Consider the following 27,628-nt stretch of genomic DNA (forward strand, 5'->3'; position numbering starts at 1 on the left):
ATAGATAAATATTGTTACAATAGCTATACATATTAAAAATGAAACTTCACACTCGTAGATAACTTCAATACTTTTGCATACCTATTATTTAAAATGGTCAATTATAAATAAATGCCATGTCGATTTCTCGAATTCATTCGATATTATATCTTTCATTCACCATTGTACAATCGCGGAAATGATAAATACATTAAGATTATCAGACAACCAGTTAGTAGATATTATAAAATACCGAAAATGTTGTATTAGTATAATATAATAAATGATCCAGTACTGTTTCTTTTCTTTTTTTTTTCTTTTTGTTTTCAGGGGTACGTTAAAGGTAACAAAATAAAGGCTATAAATTACTGATTGCACAAGCCATTCTGTAATGGTATATCAAAAAAAAAAAATGTTTACGCAAGAGACTTACTACATTCACTTATCTTTTGCTACTTAAATATATGATTTCAAGTAAAAATTAGTAATTCATTAAAATTATACCTTCTTGCTGAAATAGGAATCTTCTTACGATTGATATTTCTCAACATTAAAAGATTCTTTACATGCCTGCTTGACAAACCGCTGAAGAAATCTAAACGTATATCTTTTGTATTCCCCGCGATATAGAAAATACAGTTTCATTCTGTTTACTCTTACAAAACTTTTATTTTTATAGCAAAATTGTGGACACAGGTGCAGGGTACGCAGCTGGTGCGGGTAAAGTGATCGGTAAACTCGGAAAGATAGGGGGTAACGTCACTTCGCATCATGGATGATCTAAGATCAGTTGTCCATTGCGTATCTCCGAGTCCATTCTTTGGCATTGCGTATTGCTTCGCTTTCATTTACTTTCCAGAGTTCAGCTACGTCATTTGCCAAAGGATCATCTGGGTTAGGCGCACTTAAAAGTGCTTGTATTGATAACAAAACTGTTCTTATTTGGAGAGCAGGACTCCATTTATCTTTGAGAATATCCAAGCAAATCCTGCCCAATCTACATAATAAATTAAGTTTCAATGACACTTATTTCTTACATAGAAAAATTGCATTTTATATACAATATAAAATAAACATTTAAAAAGTGATACAACCAAGGAAAATACTATCGTCTATTGTTAAAAGAACTTTGAAAATTCATTGGAAATAATATTTACACATAATTTAGTTACCTGTCTATATTTGGATGATAAATTTTCGTAATGAATCTAACTTTAGGAGCGGACATTGGATAATCTTCTGGTAGGAACAATTCGAGTTTAAAAAGTCCACCTTCGAACGGCGAGTCTTCAGGACCAGTTACAATTACATGAAAATACCTAGCATTTGTATCGTCTGGCACAGCACTGATACCAGGAACTGGTTCTTGCATTAGTCTTTGTGTTTCTTTGATAATCCTTCGTGGTAGCACAGCCATGTTCAACGAAACTTCTCTAGAAGAAAATTTCTAGCTACTTCTAACTTGCTTTCTAATTAACAAATATAGATGTAAACATATACATATATAAACTAAAAGTAATCGTGATTTATTATATTCAAATTGCTTATCTTTGTAAACTATATTTATTTTCAATGAATAATTTTGCAGTAAGCTTGTGCTTGAACAACAGTATTTGTGTATATTTGTATAAATAATGATCCACTAAAATTTAGGAATATATATAGAAATGCATGAGGCTACATAAAATAATTTTAAGAAAGTTATTCAAATGTGAAATATGCTCCTTGTTTCACAATTATATTCTTATATTTTGTAATATCATGCAACGTACAACGTCCTCAAACTTGTACTACTAAATTCTGTTATAATATTATATATTTCAAATGCCCAATTGTTTACTGTAAAATATGTGTTGAATAAATTTATTTTTCTATGCTTTTTTACCCCTTCTGTTTATATCTCGCAATCTTCTGCAAAAATCTTTTCCAAGTAAATATAATAAATAATCTATTGAATGTTCAAGCTTTCAAGATACAAAAATAAAGTGGGTCACTGTGTATATATACTACTATTTTCTCGATTCTTTAAAAACTACTTTATGTAATCCCAAAGTATATGTACCATTTAACATTAGAATTATCGAACTATTCGTAAAGACTTTATGATTTTACTGAGATTAGTTTTTAAAGATTTCTTACAATTCGTCTGAAAATATCCATACAAAGAACTTTTACTTTGCATTTATACTATTTCATTTTAGTACTTATTACTTTACTGTTTTCGAAATAAGTCGATACATTTTAATCGATGATAGATCTATTCTTATCAGCGGATCGAATTAATATAGATACGCTGTTAAATAATATACTGTACGAAATGCACGTATGAGACTAGCTCAGTAATTTTGATACATAGTTTACATAGATATAAATATAATAAATAAAACATATCATAAAAATTCTGAAAGATCACATGAGAACCTTAAAAACATAAAACCAAGTGAATATATTGACGTTTTTTAGACAATTTGATTGTAAAATATGAAATATCTAGACACACACACATACACACACACACACACACAGCCATATAAGAGAGGATTAGTAAATGGCTGATAGAAAAATTTAGGTTATCAACGAGTGTTTTCTTTTGTATCTAAAAGTATATCATATGTATAACATAATTTCGTCGTAAAACTTACAGAACTTCTTTACAATTCGAGAAATTGAAACGAAACTTTCGTTAATTGACAGTTTTTCACGCTGCACAGAATTTTAGCGAAATAACTATCAGTTACAGCACATCACATAGAACCGGGTAAAAAATTCGGCAGAAATAATACCAAGCGCATATTATCGAGAACGCGAGTAAATAAATTCGTTCGAGAAGCGAACAATAACGCGATGTTAGAATTTAGCTGGGATATTATCGCCAACCTCCAAAGTTGTAGCTGAAAATTTCTGCATAGGCGTAAACAAAGTATCCGTGCACGAAGTCACGTACCGTGGTAAAAACTAAAGACCGCGGTGCATTTTGATAGTATCAGAATGGCTGAGATACGAACGGCTCGCGTCCGGATGCGAAATACGTACGATTATCTGAAAATATCCCCGCGTTACCCCGCTAAGTGTGGCAGAGTCTTCCGCCTCTGTGGTGTCCTTTTCTTCTAGAAACCTCGAAATCGATTTTTAATCCTATTTTCGCCGCACTTTCGTGACTGGTGGTAATCGGCTTCGCAGCCGACCTCGGGAATCTGTCTGGGATCTATGGTGCAACCCCGACAAGACACTTTACCAAAGAAGCGTTAATTAAATTTTCCACACTAAATATGTGTTACAGCCCTCGCAACCGCTTCTCGCGATTCATCTTATCACGCGTTGATGGCGCTGCACACGAATCCACTGCGTAAACCAATTTAACAATTTCTTCAACGAACTGTTTTTGCGGTCATCGCATATGGACAATACGATGACTTTTAAATTTAATTCATCCGTATACAGACGCCCACGAACGGGGAGAGTTCTTACATAAAAATCTGGTTAATTATATCGCAATCCCGGTCTTTCCTCTCTTTAACATCTTTTATATAACCAATCAGACTTTTCACCGGACTTAAAAACGAATATTATTTTTCGTTCTTCCCTCTCGAACTATATCTATCGGAAAATTTTACTTTTCCTTCTATCACTGTAGGTTTTAATAATTTTATTGATAAATACAATCGCATACAATTTGATTGTTATTAATTATAATCGTTCGTAACTTATACATGATCTTAATTCTAAAGTGTTACTAATGACATTTCTGTGCATACATGCGGAATAGATTTATGTGTAATAACTTATCTATGCTTATATATGTATGTGTTATTATAAAAATGATTTTGAAAAAAAAATGTTATATGAAATATGAATATCTGTAAAAAAAAATTATATATGAAGAATAAAAAATTATTTACTTACTTGGGTAAATTTTTTCGCGAGCAATTGTATAAATGAAAAACAACGTCGAATTTTCGAATAATAATTAAATGCCAAAAATATTATGATACCGTTTTAACCAGTGCTACTTCATACAGCGGGTCAGTCTTTAATGCACCATTTCAGTGCAACCAACAAACTGCCGCGAAACTTAGACGATATTTGTCATAATAAAATGCCTTGTATCGGTATTGAAATGTCAGTTCGGAGTTCTGGTTATTTGAAAACGATTTGTAGTCAGCCTTTCTTCGATATTGTGTAATTTAATTACAACGGCAGGTAAGCTGTGCAAAGTACGAACACAATCGTCACGATTTGAAATTTTTCCAGCGAAACGTAAATAGACATTGTAAACACAAATGTATTCATTGATTATATTGCAAATAATTGATATAGATAATGTCGTATACAAGTGATTGTTTAGTTGTTTCAACAAATTATTCTTGTTTATTATTTCGTAGTGTTAAAAATGTGACAGTATTGTAACCTTAAATATGGTTAAAAGTGTCACAATTGTATGTAAAATTTTTTTTCAAACTATCTCATTAATTTTATTCTTTGCTTCTTATGTAAAATGGAAAACATGTGTTTGCGATATTCTCAATGGAAGCATTAAATTGTTTCAAAACTGAAGAAAGAATTTTGCGTTATATTGTTATTGTACGCACGTACGATGAATGTTCACAGTTTAAGAAATCGTATTCTATTGTAATTTTCATACAGAAATTCATTAAAAATGGCTGATGTACGATTACTTATACAAGAGGAGGGTCGAGCAGCTAGGAATTTGATAGCATTCAATGTACCAGTTGGAACGAATAATATTGAAAAGGTTTTGAAGAAACCTCCTAGCATTCCAAGGGTATCGCAGGCGAATAATACTAAAAGATCTATGAAACCAACGGCTAGAGTACGATCAGCTTCTACTGGCAGAGACAAGAAATCTGGTAAGTCAACGTTTCTTAGAGAAAATAAATTTTGATGATTTTATAATAAAATTATAAGTTTAAAACTATTTAAAATTTTTATTCGCATGAGATATATGATTCAACAGTTTGTACTCCGGAATATTTTAATATTCCATTTTGCCAACTTGATGATTAAAAACAGAATTTGCGATGAAAGATGTATAACTAAGTACACTTGCTTGTTACTTTTTGGATACACATTGTTTCATTTATACAATTTATTAATGCACGTTTACATTTTATGTTGTTTTTAAATGATGTTTTAATTTTTTTGTAGGCGTTACAAAAGTAACTCATTTGTTTTCCCTGCAAATAATTAATAAATAAAATACACTATTATTTAAACATTGTTTGTTACTATCTTTTAAAGATATTTAGCTTGATTTTAATGTAGGTTATGAAAATTTGTAATGATTGTATCAACAACTTTTATTAAAATATCTTACGGGGCATTGTGAGTTCACTAATAAAACTCTAATCAATTTCTTGTTAAACGTAAAGTTGTAAACTAAATTTTAATCTTTGACTTTTAATTCTATTTGTACCAATTGATTTATGCATTTTCCAAAGGTTCCTCATAACTGTATATTCATTTCTCTTCTCTACCTATTTTGCTCAGGGCATGCATTGCTAGCAGACATTTAATTGTAAAAAATTACAGGTGGCTATCCTTTCTTCTTTCAGACAATAAACTCAAATTCTGAATTCAAGCATTCAATTTACATCTATATTGTGCTTGCTCCTACATATATAACTCGTACCTAAACATACATTGCTAGTACATGTTAGCTCATATCTCTAAAAATAGATACATCGCAGTCATACAATCATGTATAATGGTAGAATAAAAAAGTACTCCTGTTCACTATATTTTGTATTCCGCGTTGTTAAGTATGATTGTCTATGTTAGCACAGCTGGTATTTCAAGTTGTTAGATAGAATGTCTAAGCCGATATAACTGGCATTTAGAATACAAAAGATAATATTAGAATTAAGATTTTCTTGTACGTATATTTATTAATTCTTTTTAAATATATTAGAATTGCAGGCAAGATATTGGGCTTTTCTATTTGGTAATTTGCAAAGAGCAGTAGATGGTATTTACCAGACTTGCGAAGAGGATGAGAATATCTCAGAATGCAAAGAGGTGATATTAGTTTTAGAAAACTATACCAGAGATTTCCATAATCTAATTGAATGGTTTAAAGTTAAATGGGCTTACGAAAATTCGCCGCCGCCTTTAAGGCGTACTCCGTTAGCTTGGGAAGTCCGAAAAACTTCTCCCTGTCGCATCTGGAATTCGACGATGATTTCAAAATCTACGAGTCCCTTGCAAAGAATGAGCCCCACAGAATTTATCTGTAGAAGTCCTGTTGATCAAGTCATTTCAGAAAATAAACCTATTACTACGGATAATAAAACGAATCATTTAAAAAGAGAATCTGTACAGAAATTAATAAAGGATAATAAAAGTAATGTTCCCCGAAATAATATAACAAATGTAAGTGAGAAATGTAAAAATACAATAGACAAAGGAATAAATCAGTCATCGGGTAAAGAGAAGTTAACTTCAATAAAAGCGAATAAAACTGTTATAAAACATACAGTAGCTACCAAAACCAGTAACACCATTGCTATAGACCAAAAAGTAAATGAAGATTCATCTCATGACGTAAAAAGCAAAACAAATGCTAAAGACATACCAAAATCAGAAAAAACTGAAACACCTAATAGTATCATCAAAATGCCAGATCCTAATGGCATGATTGAAAAGAAAGGACAAACAGTTAATAATGATAAGAGTGTGCAATCAGTGACTAGTACGCCAATAGAAAAAGAATTCCCTAAAACTAATAATGTGGATAATAAATTGAGTCCTCCAAACAATTTTCAAGTTAAACCATTAGGACCAAAAAATGATCTGGTGCTAGGAAAAAATGAAGTTAATGCTAAAGTGAAAAAGCAAAGCATTGGGAAAAACATTAAGACTATTGGTATAGAAAATGTAGCAACAGAGAATAAAATAACAGAATCAGATCGCATGATAAAAGAGAATAGTAATACTGTGATTAATAAAAATATACAGAATATTACAAAAGTGTCAAATAAAATTAACCAAAAATTGAAAAGGCAATCAAATATCAATGGTAGTCCAAATAATAAATCCGTAGTCAAACTTACATCCGATACAACATCCAGTAATTTAACTAAAGCGATAGTTAATACAAACAGGCCAGCATATTCTACGGTATCACAAATGAAGGTTGTTAAGCCTAAGCAACCAAGTTTACCGGAAACTCCAAAGTTCATCAGGAGTAAAACTACATTAAGCGACAAAAATACATCAGCTCCAAATAAAATAAGACCTGGAACATCTGTAATAGTTAGACAACGATTTCAGTCGATTGACAATAAGGTATTATTTTTATTTTATCTTATTAATTCTTGGAGAGCCATATTTGAGCATTTTGATTTTTTGTATTTTGATTTCTGTTCCAAGAATCTCACTAATTTTGACAACCTATACCAATTATATTTATGTTAGAACTAAAGACACCATCATAATATTTTGAAATGTGAGTTTTCTTCATTACTTTTCTATGGTATATTATGTAAGAGAAAGGTATTCATTTATACTGAAGATGTAAATTTGTCACCATTGGAATCAGTAAAAGTGTTGGTCATGTCTGAGAGTTAACTTCAAATGTAAATTATAATTTTTTATTAGATTTCAGAACAAGGTCCATTGAAAAAGGATCAAAATAGAGATCTAAATGGTTCCGTGGAAGTATTAACGAAACAAACGAATGTTGTGAAAACAAAAGAAGAAGCTGATGGTTGGCAAACGGTTCGTGGTCGTTGCAGAAGAGGTAGCACGCACAATTTAAACATGTCTACCAGATTTCACAAACCAAGCACCGCTACATCATTGCCGGCTTTATCGATTGAAAGTCCTTCGGAAAAGAATAAAAAAAATTGTTTAACACCAGATGGGAATGGTAAACAGAAAAAGAAGTGTATCATTGAGAAAGAGGGGAAGAATATAAGCAATGAAGTAGAAAAAGTCAAGGGGGAGTCAGTTGTAAATCTTACTATTAAAGATAAGGTGGAAGAAGTTTTCAAGAACACCATTAATTTAGACGAATTAAATTCTACATCAATGATAGCAGCTATTTTCAAAAGTGATGCAGAATTACTTGAGAAACGTATACAACAATTTATGGCTGCTCAAGCAGAAAGAGAGAGAATAATTTTAGAAGAAGAAAGAAAAACAGAAGAAGCTGATTCGCAACGGTCACAACAGTTATCAGATGAAGAAGCATCCTTGCATAGACAAATTTTAGAATTAGAATGTGCTGAAACAGATATCGATACTGAAACCGATGAGACGGATGGAGAAATGGTCCTTGAGATAGAAGATGAACAAAGAGCATCTCCCAGTACGATGCCTGATGACGTTAGCTTAGAAGATAGGTACATACTGTTTTATTATACTTTTTATTTTGGAACAGAATGTGATATATGAGAATTAAAAGAATTCTTTATAGGTACGAAAATATGTTAGAAGGAATATCGTGGGCAGAATGCGTGGATACGCTTGCTCAGTTGCGTGCACTAGTTGCTCGCCATCCTGGCAGAGCTTTAGAACTACATCAGAAATTATCATCTCCATCACGGAAAAGGTCACTACCTGAAACGTTACGGCGGTACCAAGCAAAACAAGCTTGTGCGCAGCACAAGCGTCAGAAACTTTTAATGGAAAAGTCACAAAGACTACGAGAATTGTTAAATAAAGTCAAAGACGTTAAGAGTGCGAAAAATCAATTAATAGAAGATAAAAGAATTCGAATGGAAATGAAATTAAAGAAGGCAGAAGAGAATAGAACGCAGCATTTACTAGAGATAGTGAGAAAAGCTCATGATGAAGATTCCAAATTAAAAGAAATTGCGTTTATAAATGAACTTGAAGCGCAGAACAAAAGGCACGATTTTATGGCGCTATGTCAAGAACAGGAGGAAAGATTGCAAGTAAGTCAAGCAAGTATATTTACATATTTTTTTATTAGTAAACTCTAAATATTTGTATTATTAGTAATAATTTGTTTAGGGAATTCAAGAAGAACGTCAACGTAGACAAGAGGAGAAGGCTGCTAAAGAAGCTGCCGCTGAAGAACGTAGACGGGTACTGGAAGCGGAAAGGCAGTTACGTATTCAAAAAATGAAACAAGCACGTCGTGAACGTGAAGAACGAGTTGGTAAAATGCAATTAGAAAGAGAAAAAGAACGTCAGGTAATTGTATTCAATAAATGATGGCTCAATATTATAAAATTTATATAATTAAATTAAAATATTATAACATTAATATAAAATCGGCAGGAACTCGCTAGAGAAAAAGCCAGAGATCGGGAAGAGCGCTTATCAGCGCTTCATGCAGCACAGTTGGCGAATCAAGAAGAATTACAGAAGAAAATAGCTCACAAACAGCAGGAATCAGCTAGAAGACACGTTGAAAATATAGAACACATTCGTCAAAGAGCAGTTGAATCTTCAATTTTAAGATCGGAGGAAGTTCCACCTACGCTAAAATCGTATCCTGCACAAAAACAATGTTCTTTGTGCGAAACAGTGGTAGGTTTTATTAAAATTGTTATTAAATTTTATTTACATACATTGTCCGAATTATTAAGTAACAGGATATTTTTTGTTATAGATACCCAATGAAGTGTACCTATTAAGTCACTTAAAAGGAAAAGCTCACCTCGAAGCAGTGCGAAATGTGCATGATGGTCGAGAGCCGTCGCGTGATGAATTACAACGCTTCAATATATCGCAAATTCGCGATGTACCAGTCTCAATCTCAGTTGATGGTGACTCTAATGAAGTTAAAGCTGCAAAAGAGAAGCAAAAAGCTTTGAAACGTCGATGCAGGAAAATGAAGCAACGCATGGCCCTACGTGGTAAAGAATGGGAAGATAACCATAAAACAGACGTGACTCAGTCCATCGACTCGACTAATAAAGCTAAATTTCGTCGTAACTTGAAAGAATTAGATCGATTGTACAATAATCACTCAAAGACTGCTTGGTCAAGCGTCGCCATTGCTGCTTTGGAACGTTGCCTGGGTGAAATAACTAGAGCTTTTTCAAAATCGGTAAAATATTACATTTGTTTTCATTTTAAAACAGAATATATGTTATTAATGCAATTATATCTCTGAATAATCAAGTTGAACAAAAATTAATTATTTAATCTTTGATTAATACATCACTAATGAATCGTATAGAAAAAGACAGAATTATATATTTTTAGTCTAAATATGTTGTTTACAATATTTCAGTGTTCGTTGGATCAAAATACGTTCCGAATTTTAAATGGATTCGACATTTTGACCAATTTGTTGAATTTAGGATTGCAAACACAAAATACATCTCATAATTTACCAAACAAGTAAGTATCGAATTATAATACCTAATTTATATATTAAATAATAAAGTAATCAATATTATAAAAGAGTAATACGTGATATCATGATTCAAACATTACAATGGATTACAACACTTAAAACTGAACGTAATAGTTTAAAAAATGTTTGCTTATTTTAAATAGAGTAATTTTTCCCGCGATAATTATACATAAACTAACTATTTATTGGGATGGTGTATAAGCACAGCAGTTATTTTATATGTCACATTCTATTCATTTACTTTAAACGTATGATTTGTGTGTGTTTTAGGAGCATCCTTTCCGTGTGCCGAGTGTTCAAACTAAGCGTCAGCGGGAATGATACTAACATCGAAGCAGTTTTGTCCAGCAACAAAATCCTGGTCATTTTGGATCTTTTACTTCAACATTTAGAAGTAAGTCGAGCATGATTGTTCTATAATAATTATTATAATGATTTTACACGCTCATTTATTTATTCGTGTAGCATCTTTTAATAACGTATACTTCTCCAAATTTAATGGAACGCGAATGTGTAAACATCCAATTTAAGAGTAGTTAATAATAGAAGCATTTTAAAAGGTGTCGGTGCCTTCTTTCATCTGGTTACAACCTGTTTTTATGTTGCCACTTATTTCACGGTGCAAAGTGGGCGCTCTGTTTAGCATTTCATCATTCCTTCTGTTGATGATATGTTTGAAATATTTTATTCTTACGTGTTTCAGTATATAAGCAAGTGATCTTGTTTGTTTAAATTGGAACAAAAAATTCTTCTTTTCTAGTACGGAAAGTAGATGAAGTACATATTTATAAATTTCTTTTTTAATTCGTTTAATTTGGATTCAAATATATAAGAAAAGCTTCGTGCTTGAACAATTGCGAAAGAAAACTTGAACTCAAGCCCGGGTACTTGGCATTCATACTCATAACCGGTTCTCGAATCGGATTTCACGAATCCTCTGGTTTCTTCAATATAAAATATTGAATACACGTTGATATACTGCATGCTTGATGTAAATAGTTATTTCACAGAAGAAATTACATATACGAAATATCCTGTAACTGGTGCATAGGTTCATTAGATGGTATATTTGAGCATAGGTTCATACCATACGAAAAAGCAAATTGAAAATAAAATTATAATAAAATTTGTTTGATTTGAGGCCCTATTTTTGAGCAAATTGTATTTGTATTATATTACTAAAGTTGCGTATTTAATTATATACGACGTGGAGTCGATTAAACCACCCTGGACATTTCTGTTGAAACAAATATTCGTCCTTGTAACTCTTTAATTATGTATAACAGAAAAAAGTGGTTTCAGCAAATATTTTCAGTTTGGTTGAGAACCATCAGAATAACAAAAAATTAATATCACCGTCCACTTAAAAAACGTAGATCATTTTAGTAGGCCAAAAAGTCACCTAAATAAGTGTGTTACATACTGAAAGATTCACTCTTCTTCCTCTTCCTGTATCAAAACAAAAATAAAATTGATGTTTTTATCCATTTCTTAGGGGAAATTTCGTACATCTCTATTTAGTCATTTTCACTACGCGCAATAAGTAAACTTAGATTTTTTACTGTGGATGTGCATTCCGGATGACTCATTCACGATGTAAAGATTATTTTCATCTGCATTTCACCTAAGGTAAACACTCGACGCGCCTAGTGGACAAAACAGAATGAATCTACTTTTGACGAATTAAATGGATGGCATAAAAAATTATGTGTTTAAAGTTGTTCAATACCAAACGATCGTCGTTTTCCTGGTATCATTTTTCCTTAACTCCAATCTTCTGATCGTGAGTCCATTAATTCTTGTTGAATATGGGGTTTTTAATTAGTTGCCTTTCTTAACCAGTTATGCAAAGTACAAACAGTTTCTACGATTTGTTCTGTTGTATCCACAAAAATATTTCTTTTGCGAAAATTCTAAATTCAACTACTGACATTTGAAAACTATTTTCTACGACCCACCGACTCTTGAAAGTCTATACTTGAAAACTAATTGTACAACCCAATTCCGACACTATTTCACTCGCTGGCATAGTGAGAACTATGTAGCGAATTGAATTCAACCATTGAACAGGTATAAATTCTCCAGCTTTCATCTTTCACGTTCGCTGCGGATGAATCATCCGCGATGGGTATTCAAAGTGAAAAAATGCAAATTCGTCTTGAGCAATGTACTTACTTTACTTATCAATTTTTGAGGAAGCTAATGAACTATAAAATTCATCATAAAAGCATAAAGTAGTCAAATATAACATCTACATATCATTTAATTTAGGAATTGAATTCCTTTTTGTGAACAATGTTTGAAACGAAACCCTTTTGTTTGATATTTTCGATTTACTCGCGTAGAATCGTTCCGTTTGTGCCGTTTAAACCACTGAACCCAGGACACTCTGTATAATGAGTGTTCTCGCACGAGCGGTGTCAAATAAACCGGGAATTCATGCGGCAGCGACACGCGAGTGAATTCCCTTTCGCCGTGCTCGTTTTTTGAGCTCATTTCGAGGTTGGTAAATAAACGAAGGCAAAGACCATCGCGCCTGTCCTGTCCGAGTTGTCAAAATAAGGATTAAGAGTCTTAGGGCCGACTACGGCCTCGCGTCCTTCGCCTCTGGTTCTGCTCGAATATTTAACTCCTTCGCGTTGATCATTCGTGTGGCGAACACGAGTTAGTAAGATGGACGCTGAAATCCATCGATGAATTTCCTTTGTAAATATTAAAGTTCGTACAAAAAGTAGAGAGCCATGTGTATGATGCTTTGAAACATTTTTATTTTTATGTTCTTTTCGTGAGAACTACTTAGAAATACTTTAAATGAACGATAAGCAAACTGCTTTTGTTTCTATTATGACGATGCTTTAATGGTACTTTTGTCATATTACACTATTGTTTCTTTTTTTTTTATTAAATTAAGTAATCTATTTATTTTGTATTATAAATAGAGAAGAGTTAATTGCATGCAATGTATATTACAATGCAATATGTAATATTTAAATATCTGGTGCTCTATTTTTGTTCAAAGCAATTTGCATCTAGGGATTGTCACATATAAAGTAAACCAAGAATTTTGATTTCTACATCTTAATTAATGACTATCAATTACTTATTACTTAATAATAATATAATAAAATAATAGTAAATAGTTATTTATTTTGTTACAACCTACTGTTCCAAATCGTTGTCTTTATATGTGACAGATGAATAATAATGATCTTACAATACTATATATACTTCATAAACTTGAAATGATCGTAAAAATTTTAAGTTTCGTAATTTTGAATCAGTGTGATTTAAAATAATGCAACAATTGGGTTTATTTTTACGAGCTACTAGTTGACAATTTTGTTCATAAAATTGGGCTTCATGATATCTCCAACATCTTAGATTTCTTATGGATTTTATCGCGGGGACATGCATAAAGTGAAAGAATCAGAATGCGGAAACTTTTGATGGTTATCGATTCTTTTGCTCGACAGAGAAAATGCTACAGTGGAATAACTCTAATGGATAAGTGAAGTGCAAAAGGGGAGAAGGAGGTTGAAAGTAGAGGACCGAGGTTCGTACCCATGCATTTCCACTGACGTATCGATAAATTTAATATTTCCATATCATTCTGGCACCTTAGAATTTTTGGTTTCTAATTTAGAAATTTTGTATCCTTTAAAAAATATTCTGTGTATGTGTTAGGCATATGACAACCAGTAGATTACACACGCGTATATCGAATGAACGATCAGAAGAGAGATAACATTTCATATTTCAGGTCGTGAAATTTTTTTCGTACATTTCACAAAATATACTTTCATTATGTAACAAGTTATCCAAACATTTAAAATTCAAAGACATAAAATAAAAAGGACACAACCGACAATGAGAATTTTTCGTAAGGTATACTATAAAAGAACAGAAGTACTGATAATTCTTCATAAAAAAAGAACTAACATTACAAATTGCGTTTTCAAACGATTGTAATTATCGAAACTAATTACATTTTATACTCAAATATGGCCCATATTCTTGAAATAATCAGAAGAACTGTAGTACATCAAAGGCAATGCTACAATATTTAAAAACTAGTAATTATCAAGTAGAATAAAATATTATCAGTGTTGTTGTATAACGAGTTTTTTGGCTCTATTATCTAGAGTTTCTATAGACAATAGTTCTCCAACAGATTTTAATGCTTTCCACTGAAAACAATTTCAGTATCTTTGAAGAAGTTAAGCACGATGCATCAAACATTCGAAATGACATTTCATATGTCATGAACCGTTACTCCTTCCTCCAGAACCGCCTCATTTCAAACAATTTTCAAAGCATCTGCTCTAAATGATTCCCGCCCAGACTGAAAGGGCATGCATTCGAAGTCAATCGGTCCGCTCGATGATCCGCCGTAATCGGCCCTCGAATTCGCCTTCGTGATTTCAGGATCGATTTTTCACGGTTCGTAGATACGGCACTGGCGCCGTTCCTTCTCCTGTTTCTCCCCCGGGAATCCCCCTCCGCAAATGCATTAGCGGCGAGAGAGCTTTTAGTGACGTCACCCACGCACATGTACACATGCACACAGCTGGGTGCACGCGAGCACGGCGCACGTGCACACACACGCACACAGAATGAGGAGGAATCAGGTTATACACGTCGAAAGGGCCGCGTGTTCCACGCGCGCGGATACTTCTGCGTTGCCGCTTCCATCAAGCTCGGTTTCGAGGAGCCCGTAGCCGGCCTAATCTTTTGTCCCGTCCTCCTCTATCGGGCGGTTTTTCAACGACCTCCTTGCACGTCCCAGAATTCGGCTGTTCCTCATATTTTACCGTTGCGAAGCTTTTCCCTGGTCGAAACGTTTCAACTGGTTCGCGCGAGAACGTTCTTACGACCGCGAGCTTCATTCGCCCCGATATCTTTCGGGTTATATGCGGAACGTAAGAAAGCCCTCGCGTTTGGGGAATGCCGGTGAGTGATATGGTTGCAGTTACTTGGAAACGTTTTCAGTAATTAAAATTTTATGGTTTAAGCAGAAGGGATTGCGGTGGTAGATTTTTTTTTAAATACCTTTTGGAATTTGGGAACGCTGTTTTTGTGAGCTAGCAATGCATTTTCGTGTTGCGTGTTGAGGGGAAATTTTCTTTTTGTTTAGAGAAATTTAAATGAAATTGATTGTTTAATTATTTATTATAGTAGTTACTTGATATTTCAGTATTGTTACGATGACACGAATAATTAGTATTGTGTTTGTTGGTCGATTTGAATTGGTGAAAAGTGTTTTTAAGAGTTTGAAGTAGTTGATGTGAAATATTATATACACGTAATGTTACATTCGAGATTACAACAATATTAATTGTCGAGACGACTATAATAATTATTTTTTCTTCTAGAAAGTAATTAAATTATAAATTATACTAGAGAGTTTTTAGTGCATTTAAAACAAATACAAAATTCAAAATTGTGTATATAATAGAATGATTCAAAGTACTTTTATTATTTTTAATAATTTATCCATATTAATGACTAAAGAGACAACTATGTCAACTTGATCAACAGGAAACTTTTTAATTCTCTAGCTTCCAAATTAATTTTTATGGTTGTAACATTTCGAAGTAGGTTTCCTACTTGCAGGACCTGTGATGATTTTCTATAAAGTGAAAGCTATCTATAAGCAATAGGAACTTATTCACCTACTATACGATCCCAAAATTATGGAGGGTTAAAACTTCCAGAAGTTCTAAATTCGGGTTAATTTTACGTCCCATGTCTTCAGTCATCGAAAGGCATAATTCTTACGTCCAATAGAAAAGTTTCCAGGAAAGTACAGCCTATCGAACTGTTAAAGCCCAGGAAGGATCGCTTTGGGCCATTCCGCGTAGAGATAGATTATGCTGTGGGGTCCGCGAATGCTTTTCATTCTCGTCCGTTGGCCAAGCAAATTTACAATTTTCCGTAAATCGTTCGAGTCCGCTACACTCCCTCGCAGTTCTGTTCCTTCGTATATAGCTTTTCGCCAGTGCGTTCGTCCGTTTTCTTAAAGAGCGCAAGAAGGCAATAGAGATGTTCCCATGATTTGATTTTGGAACGGTAGCTCGTAAAAGTTGGGATGGAGTAGAATTTCCCTATTAATCTTGTCTACTGGAGTTGAAAGGATCGTGACCAAGTAAAGCTGACTTAGTTATGGTTTCAGATTACTTCATTTTTCAACGGGTATATCCTGAAGAATTTAAAAGGTTAAATTGTACCTTGATCGATTCAAACGATCTTCTTTCGTTTGTACGAGCTAATATACCCAATTGTTTTTAAAATGTTATATGAACAGTTATGAACAAAATAAGTTCAGTTATATAAGTTAATTTATAAAGATTTAAGGAAATTTATAAAATTATATGTTCAAGTTTAGTTATAAGTAGCAGTCTTCTTTTGTGCAGTATTAAGTATAAATGCATAAAAAAATAACGCTATGAAATCAAGTTTTGCATTTTAGATAATTAAATTAGATAATAGAAACTACACTTATTATTCGTTTCGCAAATGTACATTTATTAATAAATGTTTCTATTACATTATGGTTTTCATCAAGTATTAAAACAGTACTTTACTCATTGCTTGGGTTTTCCAGGACAGATTCTGTACTTAGATTCTGTATCGACTCCATACTTGTTGTTTTTCAGTTTTGCATCGGTTTTAAAACGATTCAGAAATACTAGTTACATCGAATTTGCAGTTACTGAAATCCTTAGATTATTATTGCAATTCAGGTACAGATTTGTAACTTTATAGCATACTAATTGTCCGCTATTAGAACTGATATTCTTTCAGTAGGGTGTTTTGTCATTTACATTTAAGTATGTAGATTCGTTATAACTTTTATTCCATTTTTGTACATGCAATACCTACATTTAATTTATTAGTAAAAATTCTTGTACCAATAACGTTGCATTACGAGCGCTTTTCCCTAAAGTTGCGCATTTTGAAGAATAAACGAGGAATCAACGAAGCAGTGAAATGATTAAAATTTTTTCGTAACAGTCTGGATGGGGCAAAGCTAAAAGGCAGATGTATCATGGAATGAATTGTTAGAATAAAATAGAAAAACAAGTTTTCCTTTACGCAGACGTGTACGTATGTACGCATGGAGTTGTATTTTTCATCGTGCGAACTTTATTTCTTCACTATATTATTCCGGTGGAAATGTTCCCTATGTGTTTCTAGAACTTTTATTTTTTAATCAGATTTTTCGATGTAACACCATTTATGTTTCATTTCCATTACGGTCGGAAAGCTTCCTATAGTAAAATATCCAAGCGGAAGACATTATTTCGCATGTATAAATGGTCAGGTAGGAATTTCTTCTCGTGCAATTTATCCAAATTCGCACTTTTTTGAGAAAGTGGTGAAAGTTCTCTGCCCTTTTATTGTTAGAAAAATATAATATACATATGTTTTAAGTTTATAGACTGAAAACACTTATATAGAGTGGAAGAATCAATGATAACACACTGTGGACTTAAATGGATAGCTGTAACTGGAAATGGTTGCTTTTAAAGAACTGCTAAATGTTACGTGTTTTGTCATAAAAGGTGAAATAAGATAAAATATGAATTGTACATAATCAGATGAAAATAGATACCGAGATTGAAATTTAAATTATTAAATCGCGTATTATATTATATTTCTAGTTGTAAGTCTTGATTTCTACAATGGTTTTTACGATATGCTACACGCGACATTGCATGCAATGCTGCTTTTCCTTATTGTTAGATAATACGTATAATACGTATATATTTAAAATGCTCTCTTACGTGAAGTGGAACAAACATAATATGATTCAATACGTTAGTGTATCATTTACAGTCATGTTATATAAATTAGAAATTTGTTCTGTCAGTTACATCAATATGAATATCGATATACGTCGATAAATAAGTTACCTATTTACCAACGCTTCGCAGCCGCTTTACCGATATATGCGCATAAGTCACATTTGCTTTCCGCTCAGTCGATCAGGGCAGTGACCTGAACTTATGCAGTGTTACACAACGCGCTTAAATCACTGTAGATAACAGCAAGTGTACGTAAAAATGACGAGAGCTTCCATTATCCTCACAAATTAACCATTATCAAATTTTCTTGAAAACTAGGACAGTAATCAAAGTTTTACTTTACAATGTTATAAGAAAAACTAAATACGTTTTGATAGATATTTTCATTTTTCCTTATACATAGGTACCCCATTTTACCCCACGCTATAGAATGTTTAATTTTGCTTTGCATGAGGTAATTTAAGTGAAGTTAGTATAAAGGTTCTAGTAAGAATTATTGTTAAAGAAATATTCTAATTATAAGCTTTCAAATAATGCTCGAAACGTCGATATAATATCGAAATCTTGCCTCCAGAAATTTATCCAATTCTGTAAATCACAAAATGACACGTACACTGATCTATAATCGATCACGAATTATCATAAGAACTACTTGGCCAAATCTTATTTATAATTCTTACATTTAAAAAGTCATTGATATTTCGCTTTACCCTCTTCTCCATATCTATGATCCTTCTTAACTACAGAACTTTATTCATTTCACACGGAATTCCACGACTTTTAGCTTTCCTCGAAACGGCGAGCTTAATAATTGGTAAAAGGGGGTAAGAAAGGAATCGAGATTACTTAACCCGCGTTGACAGGTAAATAAAGTGAAACGAGCGAGAGATCTCGTGCCGTGGAGAGTTAACGGGTTCGCGGCATTGTGCTGGAAGACATTTTTTGTCCTAAAGCACAAACGAATACGAAGAACCGTGAGCCGTTAAGTGTTCCCCGAAGGACTTATCGAACTAGTCGAGGTTGAACCGTTTAGGGGCCATATTCCCCAGTATTCTTATCGTTACCTTCCGACTCGTTACCTCTAATTTAGCATTTTAAATGTCGCCTTTATGTGTGTGTCGTTGATCGTCCAGACTAGCGGGCTGGTATCAATGACTTAACGTGCCAGGAATTCGCCTTCCCCAGCATCCGGCTGGTCTTCTGACCGCTTCGAGGCACCCGGCCAACCGACTGGTAGCCGCTTGTCCCAGTCGGATATTACAATTTCGTCGAAGTCAGCTTCGACGATCGCTTGACAAGCCTTTTAGAAATGCGATATCAACCTTTGAGAGGAATAAGTTAGATGATTGCTCGGCTCAACCAGAATGATCTTTGGTTTATCTGCGCTCGTGAAACACCAAGTATATCTTCCTTAATGCCGGTTATGATATCCTTTCTGGCTTTTACGGCTGATTTTTCGTGCGAGCATTAGCGGTTTTTAGTTTATTTTTTTTGTATCGTGTCCCGTACAGCGATCAAAGTATTTTGCACAATTATGGAAAGTGCAAAAGGAGTAGAACAGGGGATTCGCGTGGAATGGGTTTGAACGAAGGCAGTTTCTTTTTATTTGTCAGTTTTGGAAATGTGTAACTTTTGGCAATTCATGGTAAAGTGTGCACTAGTTTTTACTGAAAACATTTAAGTACATCATTTGCAATAATAATTGTTAATTGATTTACGTCTGAAAAGAATCGTAAAAAGTTTGAAATTGGGTAATCAAATCTTTCATGCTAATTTTAAACAAGTTGTTAAAAATATTAAATTCAGAATATTGGCAAACAATCCTTTATTTATTACTTCTTGAACATTTCTTTCTATTTAAATATTGTTCAAAAATTTTCAATAAAGCTTATTAGTATTTAGTTTATTTAAAACTATTAAGAGAGTACTTGAGTAAATACTTGATATCCCACTATTTTGAAAACCCAAAGGAACACTGCTTAACCAAGTAGTTAAATTCCAAAATATCGAAACGAAGACATAATTAATAAATTGGTTATCAATATTTAAAGTTGCTGGTGCACTTTCTGCTCAGTCGTTTGACTGTTATTCGTTCGATTTCACAAAGCCTCAAGTTTCATAACAGTTATTAAAGCAGTTGACTTAGAATGGTTGACTTCTCACCCTTTCGACCACTTGAAAGATAAATCTACCACGAAGAGAACGATACTGAACGGATGAATCGTTTTTGCCCGCAGACGCTGACGAAACTCGACGACCAGCTCCAGGTGCAGGAGGCATCCGGAAATTCGACCGGAAGTGGAATCGTGGCGAACAGCCTGATGCAATTGCTGTGCAGTTTGATCCCAGAGGAACCGTTCGAGAAATCGGCATTGCAAACGCGGGTTCAGGATGTTACTGGGTAAGTGTCTGAAGTGCATTGATGTCCCCGCGTTACGAGACCTTAAAAATTCGACGTCTACGTTTAGGGTCGATCGTACTTTACGCGTCGATGTTATTTCCTGTCCCGGGGAAGTGTGCTATTTAGAGTAGTGGAGTGCATTAAGGGACAGATGTCATAAATGTTTTTCTTGAATTAGAAAGGGGGAAAAAATATATAAACCGAGAGCAACATAGTAGCCTATTTTATTAGGTTGCTGTTGAAGTCGCGTCGGGGATCGGAAAAATGAGACGCGAAGTCACTCTTCAAAAATGCTTTTTTAAATATGTGGCATTGGTTTTATACAATTATATTAGCGCAGGTTTTTCAGTCTTTCTTTAGAGAAAATATTAACATAACAATTGAATTCAAATTTTGGTTTAAATGATTTGATGGTCTCATTGTTAGGATGCAATTATTTCTTCTTAGAATTTTCTGTATTCTGATTCCGTTTTTAAAATTTTTAAAATTTGCTAATCAAGAATAAGTATAATAATTTAAGAAGATTAAGAGGTAGAATTTTTGTGTGAATATTAAATGATAAAATTTAATTTTCATATATTAAATGCAACGTTGTGGGAATAAATCTACATAAGTCATAAAAGTAACAAAATTAAATACTACAAATTATTATTAATGAATTCATATTATTTTTTATGTAGATCGTAATAATTAAAAGATAATATTGCTGCTTATACTGTATTTAATTTCACTGATTCAATTTTTAACCGCAGTCTTTTAATATCACGTTTCAAGTGACGAATTATTTAATTTCATTAATTTTCCCAATTTCGTAGTATTTCAAAAGATAATACTAAATACATCTTTTTAATAATGAAGATCAGTATTCGTCATATTTTAATTACAATTTCGCGTGTCGCACATTATCCTACGCCGTGGATATTTTTATAGGGTATTAGCATTTTCACCAGTATTTATCTCATTTCCTTCCCACTGTTTCATTAAACATTCATATAGCGGAGACTGTGACATTTGAAATTTAATTGTGTACATTAGACCGCGAATGTCTACTTGACTAAAACACGCGAGTAAAATAATGAAATGCAAACAATTTTTATTACAAAAATGGCGTAGAATATTTCAAACGCTATATGCACGATGAACGAAATTATCTTTACGAGACGTTGAAATGAAATTCAGTTGTTACAATTATTTTCTAGCGAGGGATGAAACCCTTTTAATTCAGATATCCTCGAATTATAGTATTTAAGCGATAAAAAGTTTCAAAAACTGTTTATGTCAGTGTAGATGGTACTTTTGGATCTTCAGATGTTTATTGCAAAGATTTGAGGCTAAAAAGCATTGCTTTACGCTAGCGTTGATGTTAATGGTGGATATTTCAAAAGCAGAAATCATTAATTTCATTTGTAATCGTATCGCACTTAAATTTAAATTTTGATACACACGCGGTACCATATATATGCTTATATCTTTCCTATTAAATAATAATTTAGATTATTTAAAATTTAAATTATATATTATCCAGTTATTTTAAATTTATATCAATTTGATTTTCTAGTCATAAAAAAATTGGTACACAATTAATGCACTCTCCAATGAAGATTTCAGTTCGCATACATTTATATTGATTCAATTTAACAACTGATTAATCAACAAATGAATCGTATTCTTAAAATTAAACTGTTTTAACTGATTTCAATTCGATTAACATAACGAAGCAACTACCATATTTACGACATCGCCCGTTTTCGTTGTGCATTTAAATTCTTGCGTTAAGATTTTTGCCGCTCTGTCTCTCCCCTGTTTGTTGCGCAAACAACGTCGCGCTCGATTTCTTTGAAGCTGACAACGGGAAAAAAGAAGTTGGAACAGTTTGACACGCGGGGACCACCGCCGTGGAAAAACATTGCGATCGTGTCGCGCTCGCTGGGGTTAATACGCGAGTCGCCGCGAGGTGACATGGTGCACGCTGTTTTCTTTGCATCCCCTGAGATTCGATCTTCGTCGAGAAGACGCGTTACACCTGGACCAACTTCCTCGTTTCGGACCCCCCAGCTAGTCCAGCAATCCTTTCCTATTTACCGAATCGTTCCCTTCCGTTTGTTTCAGCTACTTCAATGTTTCTACTGTTGGGGTAGTTGTAGATACTTTATCTTAATGTTAGTGGAGGGTTGGCTATGTTTCTTGAATTAGTTTCTATTTCTTTTATTTCTTCTTTTTCTCTCATTTTTCTTATTAATTTTCTATGCTCTAATTTGTGTTTTACTATATATTGCATAATCAATTTATTGTAGGTTTATAGTTACAAATGTTTACACATTTATGTTTACTCGTATTCATTTATACTAAGCTACTGTATCGGATATGTCTATAGTTTTTTTTATATTTATTTGTGGTTCGTATTCTGTAGTTTAAAGTATTTCTTTTCCAAAATATTTCTGTGTGAGAGTGCTGGATTATTAGAAAATTATAGATGGAAGTAGGATCAAAAACGTAGTTTGAAAGAGAAGCACTTCTGAAATTTTTGATGTAAAATACTTGAGAACAGTTTTTTTCAACTTTTCTACTGTGTGGTTCATTATATTTGCTAGCAATAATTGTAATAGGAAATTTAAGAAAAAAAACTTTTGCGAAGAATACATAAAACTGAAAATTTTAAGTAAAACAGGTTCCATTACAAAATTATAAAAATCATTAAAATATGTTGCACAAATTGTTGACAAAATAATGCAAACGGAGAAAGTTTTGTTCTAAATTTCCAGTTACGGATGTTGAGGCGTCTTATTCCGGCGGATCCCTAATTCATTAACGTCCGAAAGTTCATCGATCGGCAATTATTTTGCAGGTCGTGCTGGCACTAGAACTTTATCACTCGATGAATCTGCAAATTCGAGTTTACTAACTGTACCGTCCAACTTTGAATAATGAACGACGAAGGCGCGACCAGAATGATTGTTGGTCGGGCCGCCGGTAGTCGAATTATTATGATTAATTTCCTGCCGATGCGAGAACGGCCTAGTCACGATTTTTACTCACCGTAAAGATTGCTTTTCGCTCGTGTATATATACCTTTAAAGTGCGCAGATGTCTAAGGGTGATCGATCATTCGTACCACGTAATATGTATTTGGGTATCGTTAAGTGCGTTAACCGCCGCTCGCTCTACGGAAAAATGGCACCGCGCACCCTCCTCGTTGATCGTGATTCAGATTTCGTGCAATAATTTTCATGGGTTGTTACATTTCGAGTCTACAGGAAATAATTCTAGACGAAACGCCTACAACGGAGACGAGCTATTTTTTCGACAGTCTCTTAGTCGATATCAACCCCCCTGACATTTGAGGGGGGTTGAACAAAATTATTTTCGTAGTTATGCACCCTATACGTTAACTTTTCTGAAGTTTGAATTCCACTTTCTGTTTACTTGATTCAATTTCATCTCAATATTTTATCCACTAGTATTTAAATTTTACGTTTTAAAAAGAGGTGAAAATATAGAATGACGTATATTTGCAGTCATCATTTTAATATTATTCTTTTAGAATCTTTCAAACGTAACCAGTAGCCACTAAGAAAGTTAGAATTCTTTAATATCGCGCCACGTATGCCATGGCACTTTCGTTGTCCGCTATTTCCAGAAGAAAGCCCAACATCCATATCCACGTGAAACGTCACTTTAGCCAAACGTCTGGGATAAAAGTGTGACTATACATCTCCTTTGCGCAATAACGAATCATTTAAAATTTGTAGTAGTTCTAAGAGCATTGCGGGTCCCCTGTTCCGGTAAAAGAAACAACAAACTTCTTGCTTTCTGGCTACGGTTTACGACAAAAGGGCCATTTGCTTGGTGGCTTTCGTTCGAGAGCAGAGATGTCATTTCTGCGAGAAACGTCGGAGCGTACGACTCTTTAATCATAGATTGCGAAACTGTAAGATAAGAGGCATTAGCTGACTCCGACTTTTCCGTTGCGTAGTTTAACAAGTATGCGCGTGTTTCTAAACAGTGACGTTACCTTCTTTACCATTCGATCCGATTCAAGCATTAATAATTATATCTTTTTAACGTTCAGGTATTTTCGAATGTAAAATGTTCGAATAAATTGGGGCAGTGATTCTGTATGGAGAATTAAGTTCAAAGGGAAGAATAATATATTTTTATACAGTTTCATTTTCAGAAATAACAAATCTATCTAATTGATCAAATAAATAAATTTAAATCAGGTTATTTTGAAACAAACTTTTGTACAAAACTATTAATTTCGAACTCGTTAATTTAATATTTCTGACACAAACGACAATAATTTTTCGAATATGGAATACTTTGGTGAATACAATTTAAAGTAATGTGTGCTTAGGCTCTTTTTTCTTATTTAGATGCAGTTATTTTGAAATTAAATATATATATGAGAATGAACAGAAATATTAACTAATTTGTACTGGTATTTATTAAATTTTATTTTATTACGTATTAAAATTAACAGTTTAAAAAGAAATGTAATTATTGTCCTCTGCAAAGGTGTCATATCATTCCATATTATGATATTCTACGTACCATATATAACTTCTTTAAAAAACAATTTCTCCATATAATCTGAAAATAACAACGGCACTCAAAATGATTAAAGTTATTGTGAAATATTTTTACAGTGTTTATTTAGCTACATCCAAATATAACCAGCAGCCAGCAATGTAAACATTTTTTAATATCGTGAAATTTGTATAAAACAGATTTCATAGCCGTCATTTAATCAATAAAACTGACAAACGTTTCTTAGAACATCCAAATACAATCCACAAATTCGTAATTAAGATACGATATTTACGATAAAATTCAATTTGGCTTAACAACGAGAGCATGGATATCTCTGCCACTTAAAATTAATCCAATCAAACCTCTGTCCGAAATGATAATAATACAAAATTATTTGAGCAGAGCTTATCACAAGAGTAAGAAGCTTGTCGCGAGAAGAAAGATACAGCGGCTTAGCTAATATAATCAAGCCAACATAATAAAAAAGCTCTCGAAGGTGATAACAATCGGAGGCTCAAGTGGCAATCGGTGAGATAATTGGTAGAACGATCCTAGAAAAATCGTTCGGCAAACACTCTTATTATTAATCCCGATGAGTTGATCGAACGAACGTTCACCGAGGCCCACTCTCATTCGCCTTCTGAGGTGTTGATACAACGTTAATCGAAGTAGGATCAACCGAGCAATTGGTAATTTGCTTATGAGACGCGTGCGACCGTTTCGCGTCGACCTTCTGTTCCGATTACCTTGTCCCCTCGTTCCCAAAATTAATAAGGTGCCCCGTGAATTAAGAAACGCAAACATCCTGCCCAACCTCGTTATTTATCAACCAGCTTCTCTTACCTAGGGGTTTTCCATATTGCATTTGCAAACGATGGATCTATGGACACCAAAAAAGTGCCTCAAACGCATTTAGAACATCCGTTTCGCGTAAAATGCATAAATGCGTTCGCCATTATCTCGTATATATAGTCGATGAGAAAGGTGTACGTGCATTTTCTAAAAATGGAATAACTTTCTCAAAGTTGGATTAGGCTATTTGTTTAGTTAAAAAGGAGTGATCTTAACTTATGGGGTGATTTCTAACTTGTAACTCTAATAAATTAATAAAACGTATGTTTTAAATTTCCATTAGAGGTACAAAGAAAAAATTGCAAGCGAAAACTTCACATTATCGATTCGCATAAAAAAACTATTTAAATTTCTTTGAGACAAAAAGAACGTGTATACAATGAACACAATTATCTTTGTATTCAACAATTGTTTCTATGTAAAAAGCAAGCGAAAATATGAAAAACCACGCGTATATATAAATATATATTACTTAAAAATAGAAATAACTGTCTAATATATTAGTTCAAGTTTTAATTGTATACATGAGGATCTGTAAAACGATACAGCAATTGGAACGAAATTGTGTCAATACGCAAAATCGTTACCCTCGTTACGCCAGCCGTTTCCTCGTCAAATCACAGTTTGCTTTCGTTAATTGGAACAGTTCGCGAAAGAAACACGAGTCGCTTTCGGTTTTTGTTTCCCTTTGAAATAGAATTAAGGCCAGCCTTTCGATCGGTTTAAACGTATATCAGCGTTTGCCTGTGCGATTGTATACTCGGCTGCCATAAATTTAACAGTAATTTGTTTAGAGTAAATATTGCTGTTTATCGTTTGGAAATTTTGCTCATATTGTTGTTGCGTCGGTTCACTTTCATCCGTGTTTATTTGTCGCATGTTTGAACTACTTCGTTGGCAAATAAGCAGCCCACAATTGTCACTGCACATTAAAGAGGCAGTACCTGTTGTCGCATGTATTTGTTTCAATGTTTATAATTGTTTTACGCCTAGAGAGTTAATATTTTTAATCTGGGATTATTTTTTGTTTTAAATGTCTGTTTCAATACCATATTTTAATAATGTAATAGTATCGATATCTAATTCAGTGATATTCAGATTATATTATACATTGACATTTTGTCACTCGTACTTAGTCAATTAAATCAATACTTGACGGATTTAAACGAATTTGTCCAAAATCGAACATCTTCATGGCAAATCATTTTTCATTAGGGTTATTAATGCACTTCTTACTTAATATTATTAGTTCTTTTTCAAGTTTTTTTCAAAGTACTTACAAAATATATATTATTCGTTAGTAATTCTGCTAATCACAATTAAGAAATACAATTCAAAGCACTGAATAACCATTATAAATATCACTTAATATACTTTAACCGTAATATAGTCAACCTTACAATATCAGAGTGATTGAATATTTAAATAATAATCAGTCATTTCTTTTTGTTTAAAACTTTATTTCTCTTGAGCACATAGTACTGTACTATATAATAATTTCTATAAATATAGCAGAGAGAAATAATTTTCTTTCCGCCAAAAATAAAACTTGGATTGCGTAGAAAGGAATGATGAATACCCTAAAAATCTAAGGAATGATCGTACTACTTCAATTATTACAACTATTCAAAGCTACGCCATACAATAATTTTAATAAACACATGGAAATATTAACATTAAGGCCATAGATACAATAAAAACCAC

General features: G+C 33.2%; 2 protein-coding genes across 4 annotated transcripts in view; one reads left to right on the plus strand and one right to left on the minus strand.

Moving 5' to 3' along the window:
* Positions 1-280: 280 nt before the first annotated feature.
* On the minus strand, positions 281-4,005 carry LOC143429969 (ubiquitin-conjugating enzyme E2 N). Of its 3 annotated transcripts, none has more exons than XM_076905867.1 (3): positions 3,883-4,005; positions 1,152-1,412; positions 281-976 (listed from the first exon to the last, which is right to left on the minus strand). In XM_076905867.1, exons 2-3 carry the CDS (start codon positions 1,394-1,396, stop codon positions 766-768), a joined length of 456 nt encoding a protein of 151 aa, XP_076761982.1. In that variant the 5' UTR covers positions 1,397-1,412; positions 3,883-4,005; the 3' UTR covers positions 281-765. The 3 variants fall into 3 exon arrangements, with proteins under 3 accessions (XP_076761982.1, XP_076761983.1, XP_076761981.1); XM_076905868.1 differs by lacking the exon at positions 3,883-4,005 and adding an exon at positions 3,013-3,393 and having other exon boundaries at positions 1,152-1,448; XM_076905866.1 differs by lacking the exon at positions 3,883-4,005 and adding an exon at positions 3,013-3,382.
* The window catches only part of Ssp3 (short spindle 3), a 47,182-nt gene continuing 23,557 nt past the window's right edge, over positions 4,004-27,628 (plus strand). The window contains exons 1-11 of the mRNA XM_076905865.1: positions 4,004-4,179; positions 4,624-4,847; positions 5,909-7,284; positions 7,597-8,342; positions 8,417-8,897; positions 8,977-9,159; positions 9,247-9,498; positions 9,581-10,021; positions 10,208-10,317; positions 10,604-10,727; positions 20,379-20,542. Coding sequence (XP_076761980.1) covers positions 4,637-4,847; positions 5,909-7,284; positions 7,597-8,342; positions 8,417-8,897; positions 8,977-9,159; positions 9,247-9,498; positions 9,581-10,021; positions 10,208-10,317; positions 10,604-10,727; positions 20,379-20,542 — 4,088 coding nt within the window. The 5' untranslated portion in view covers positions 4,004-4,179; positions 4,624-4,636. The remainder of the gene's footprint in view (positions 4,180-4,623; positions 4,848-5,908; positions 7,285-7,596; positions 8,343-8,416; positions 8,898-8,976; positions 9,160-9,246; positions 9,499-9,580; positions 10,022-10,207; positions 10,318-10,603; positions 10,728-20,378; positions 20,543-27,628) is intronic.

The sequence above is a fragment of the Xylocopa sonorina genome, chromosome 12 (assembly GCF_050948175.1).
Source record: "Xylocopa sonorina isolate GNS202 chromosome 12, iyXylSono1_principal, whole genome shotgun sequence".
Lineage (NCBI taxonomy): Eukaryota > Metazoa > Arthropoda > Insecta > Hymenoptera > Apidae > Xylocopa > Xylocopa sonorina.

Excerpts from the sequence above, each read along its gene's own strand:
- LOC143429969 (XM_076905867.1), bottom strand. The coding sequence starts at position 1,396 with ATGGCTGTGCTACCACGAAGGATTATCAAAGAAACACAAAGACTAATG. Across the intron at positions 977-1,151 it reads TATCATCCAAATATAGACAG|ATTGGGCAGGATTTGCTTGG; the intron begins GTAACTAAATTA and ends TTTATTATGTAG.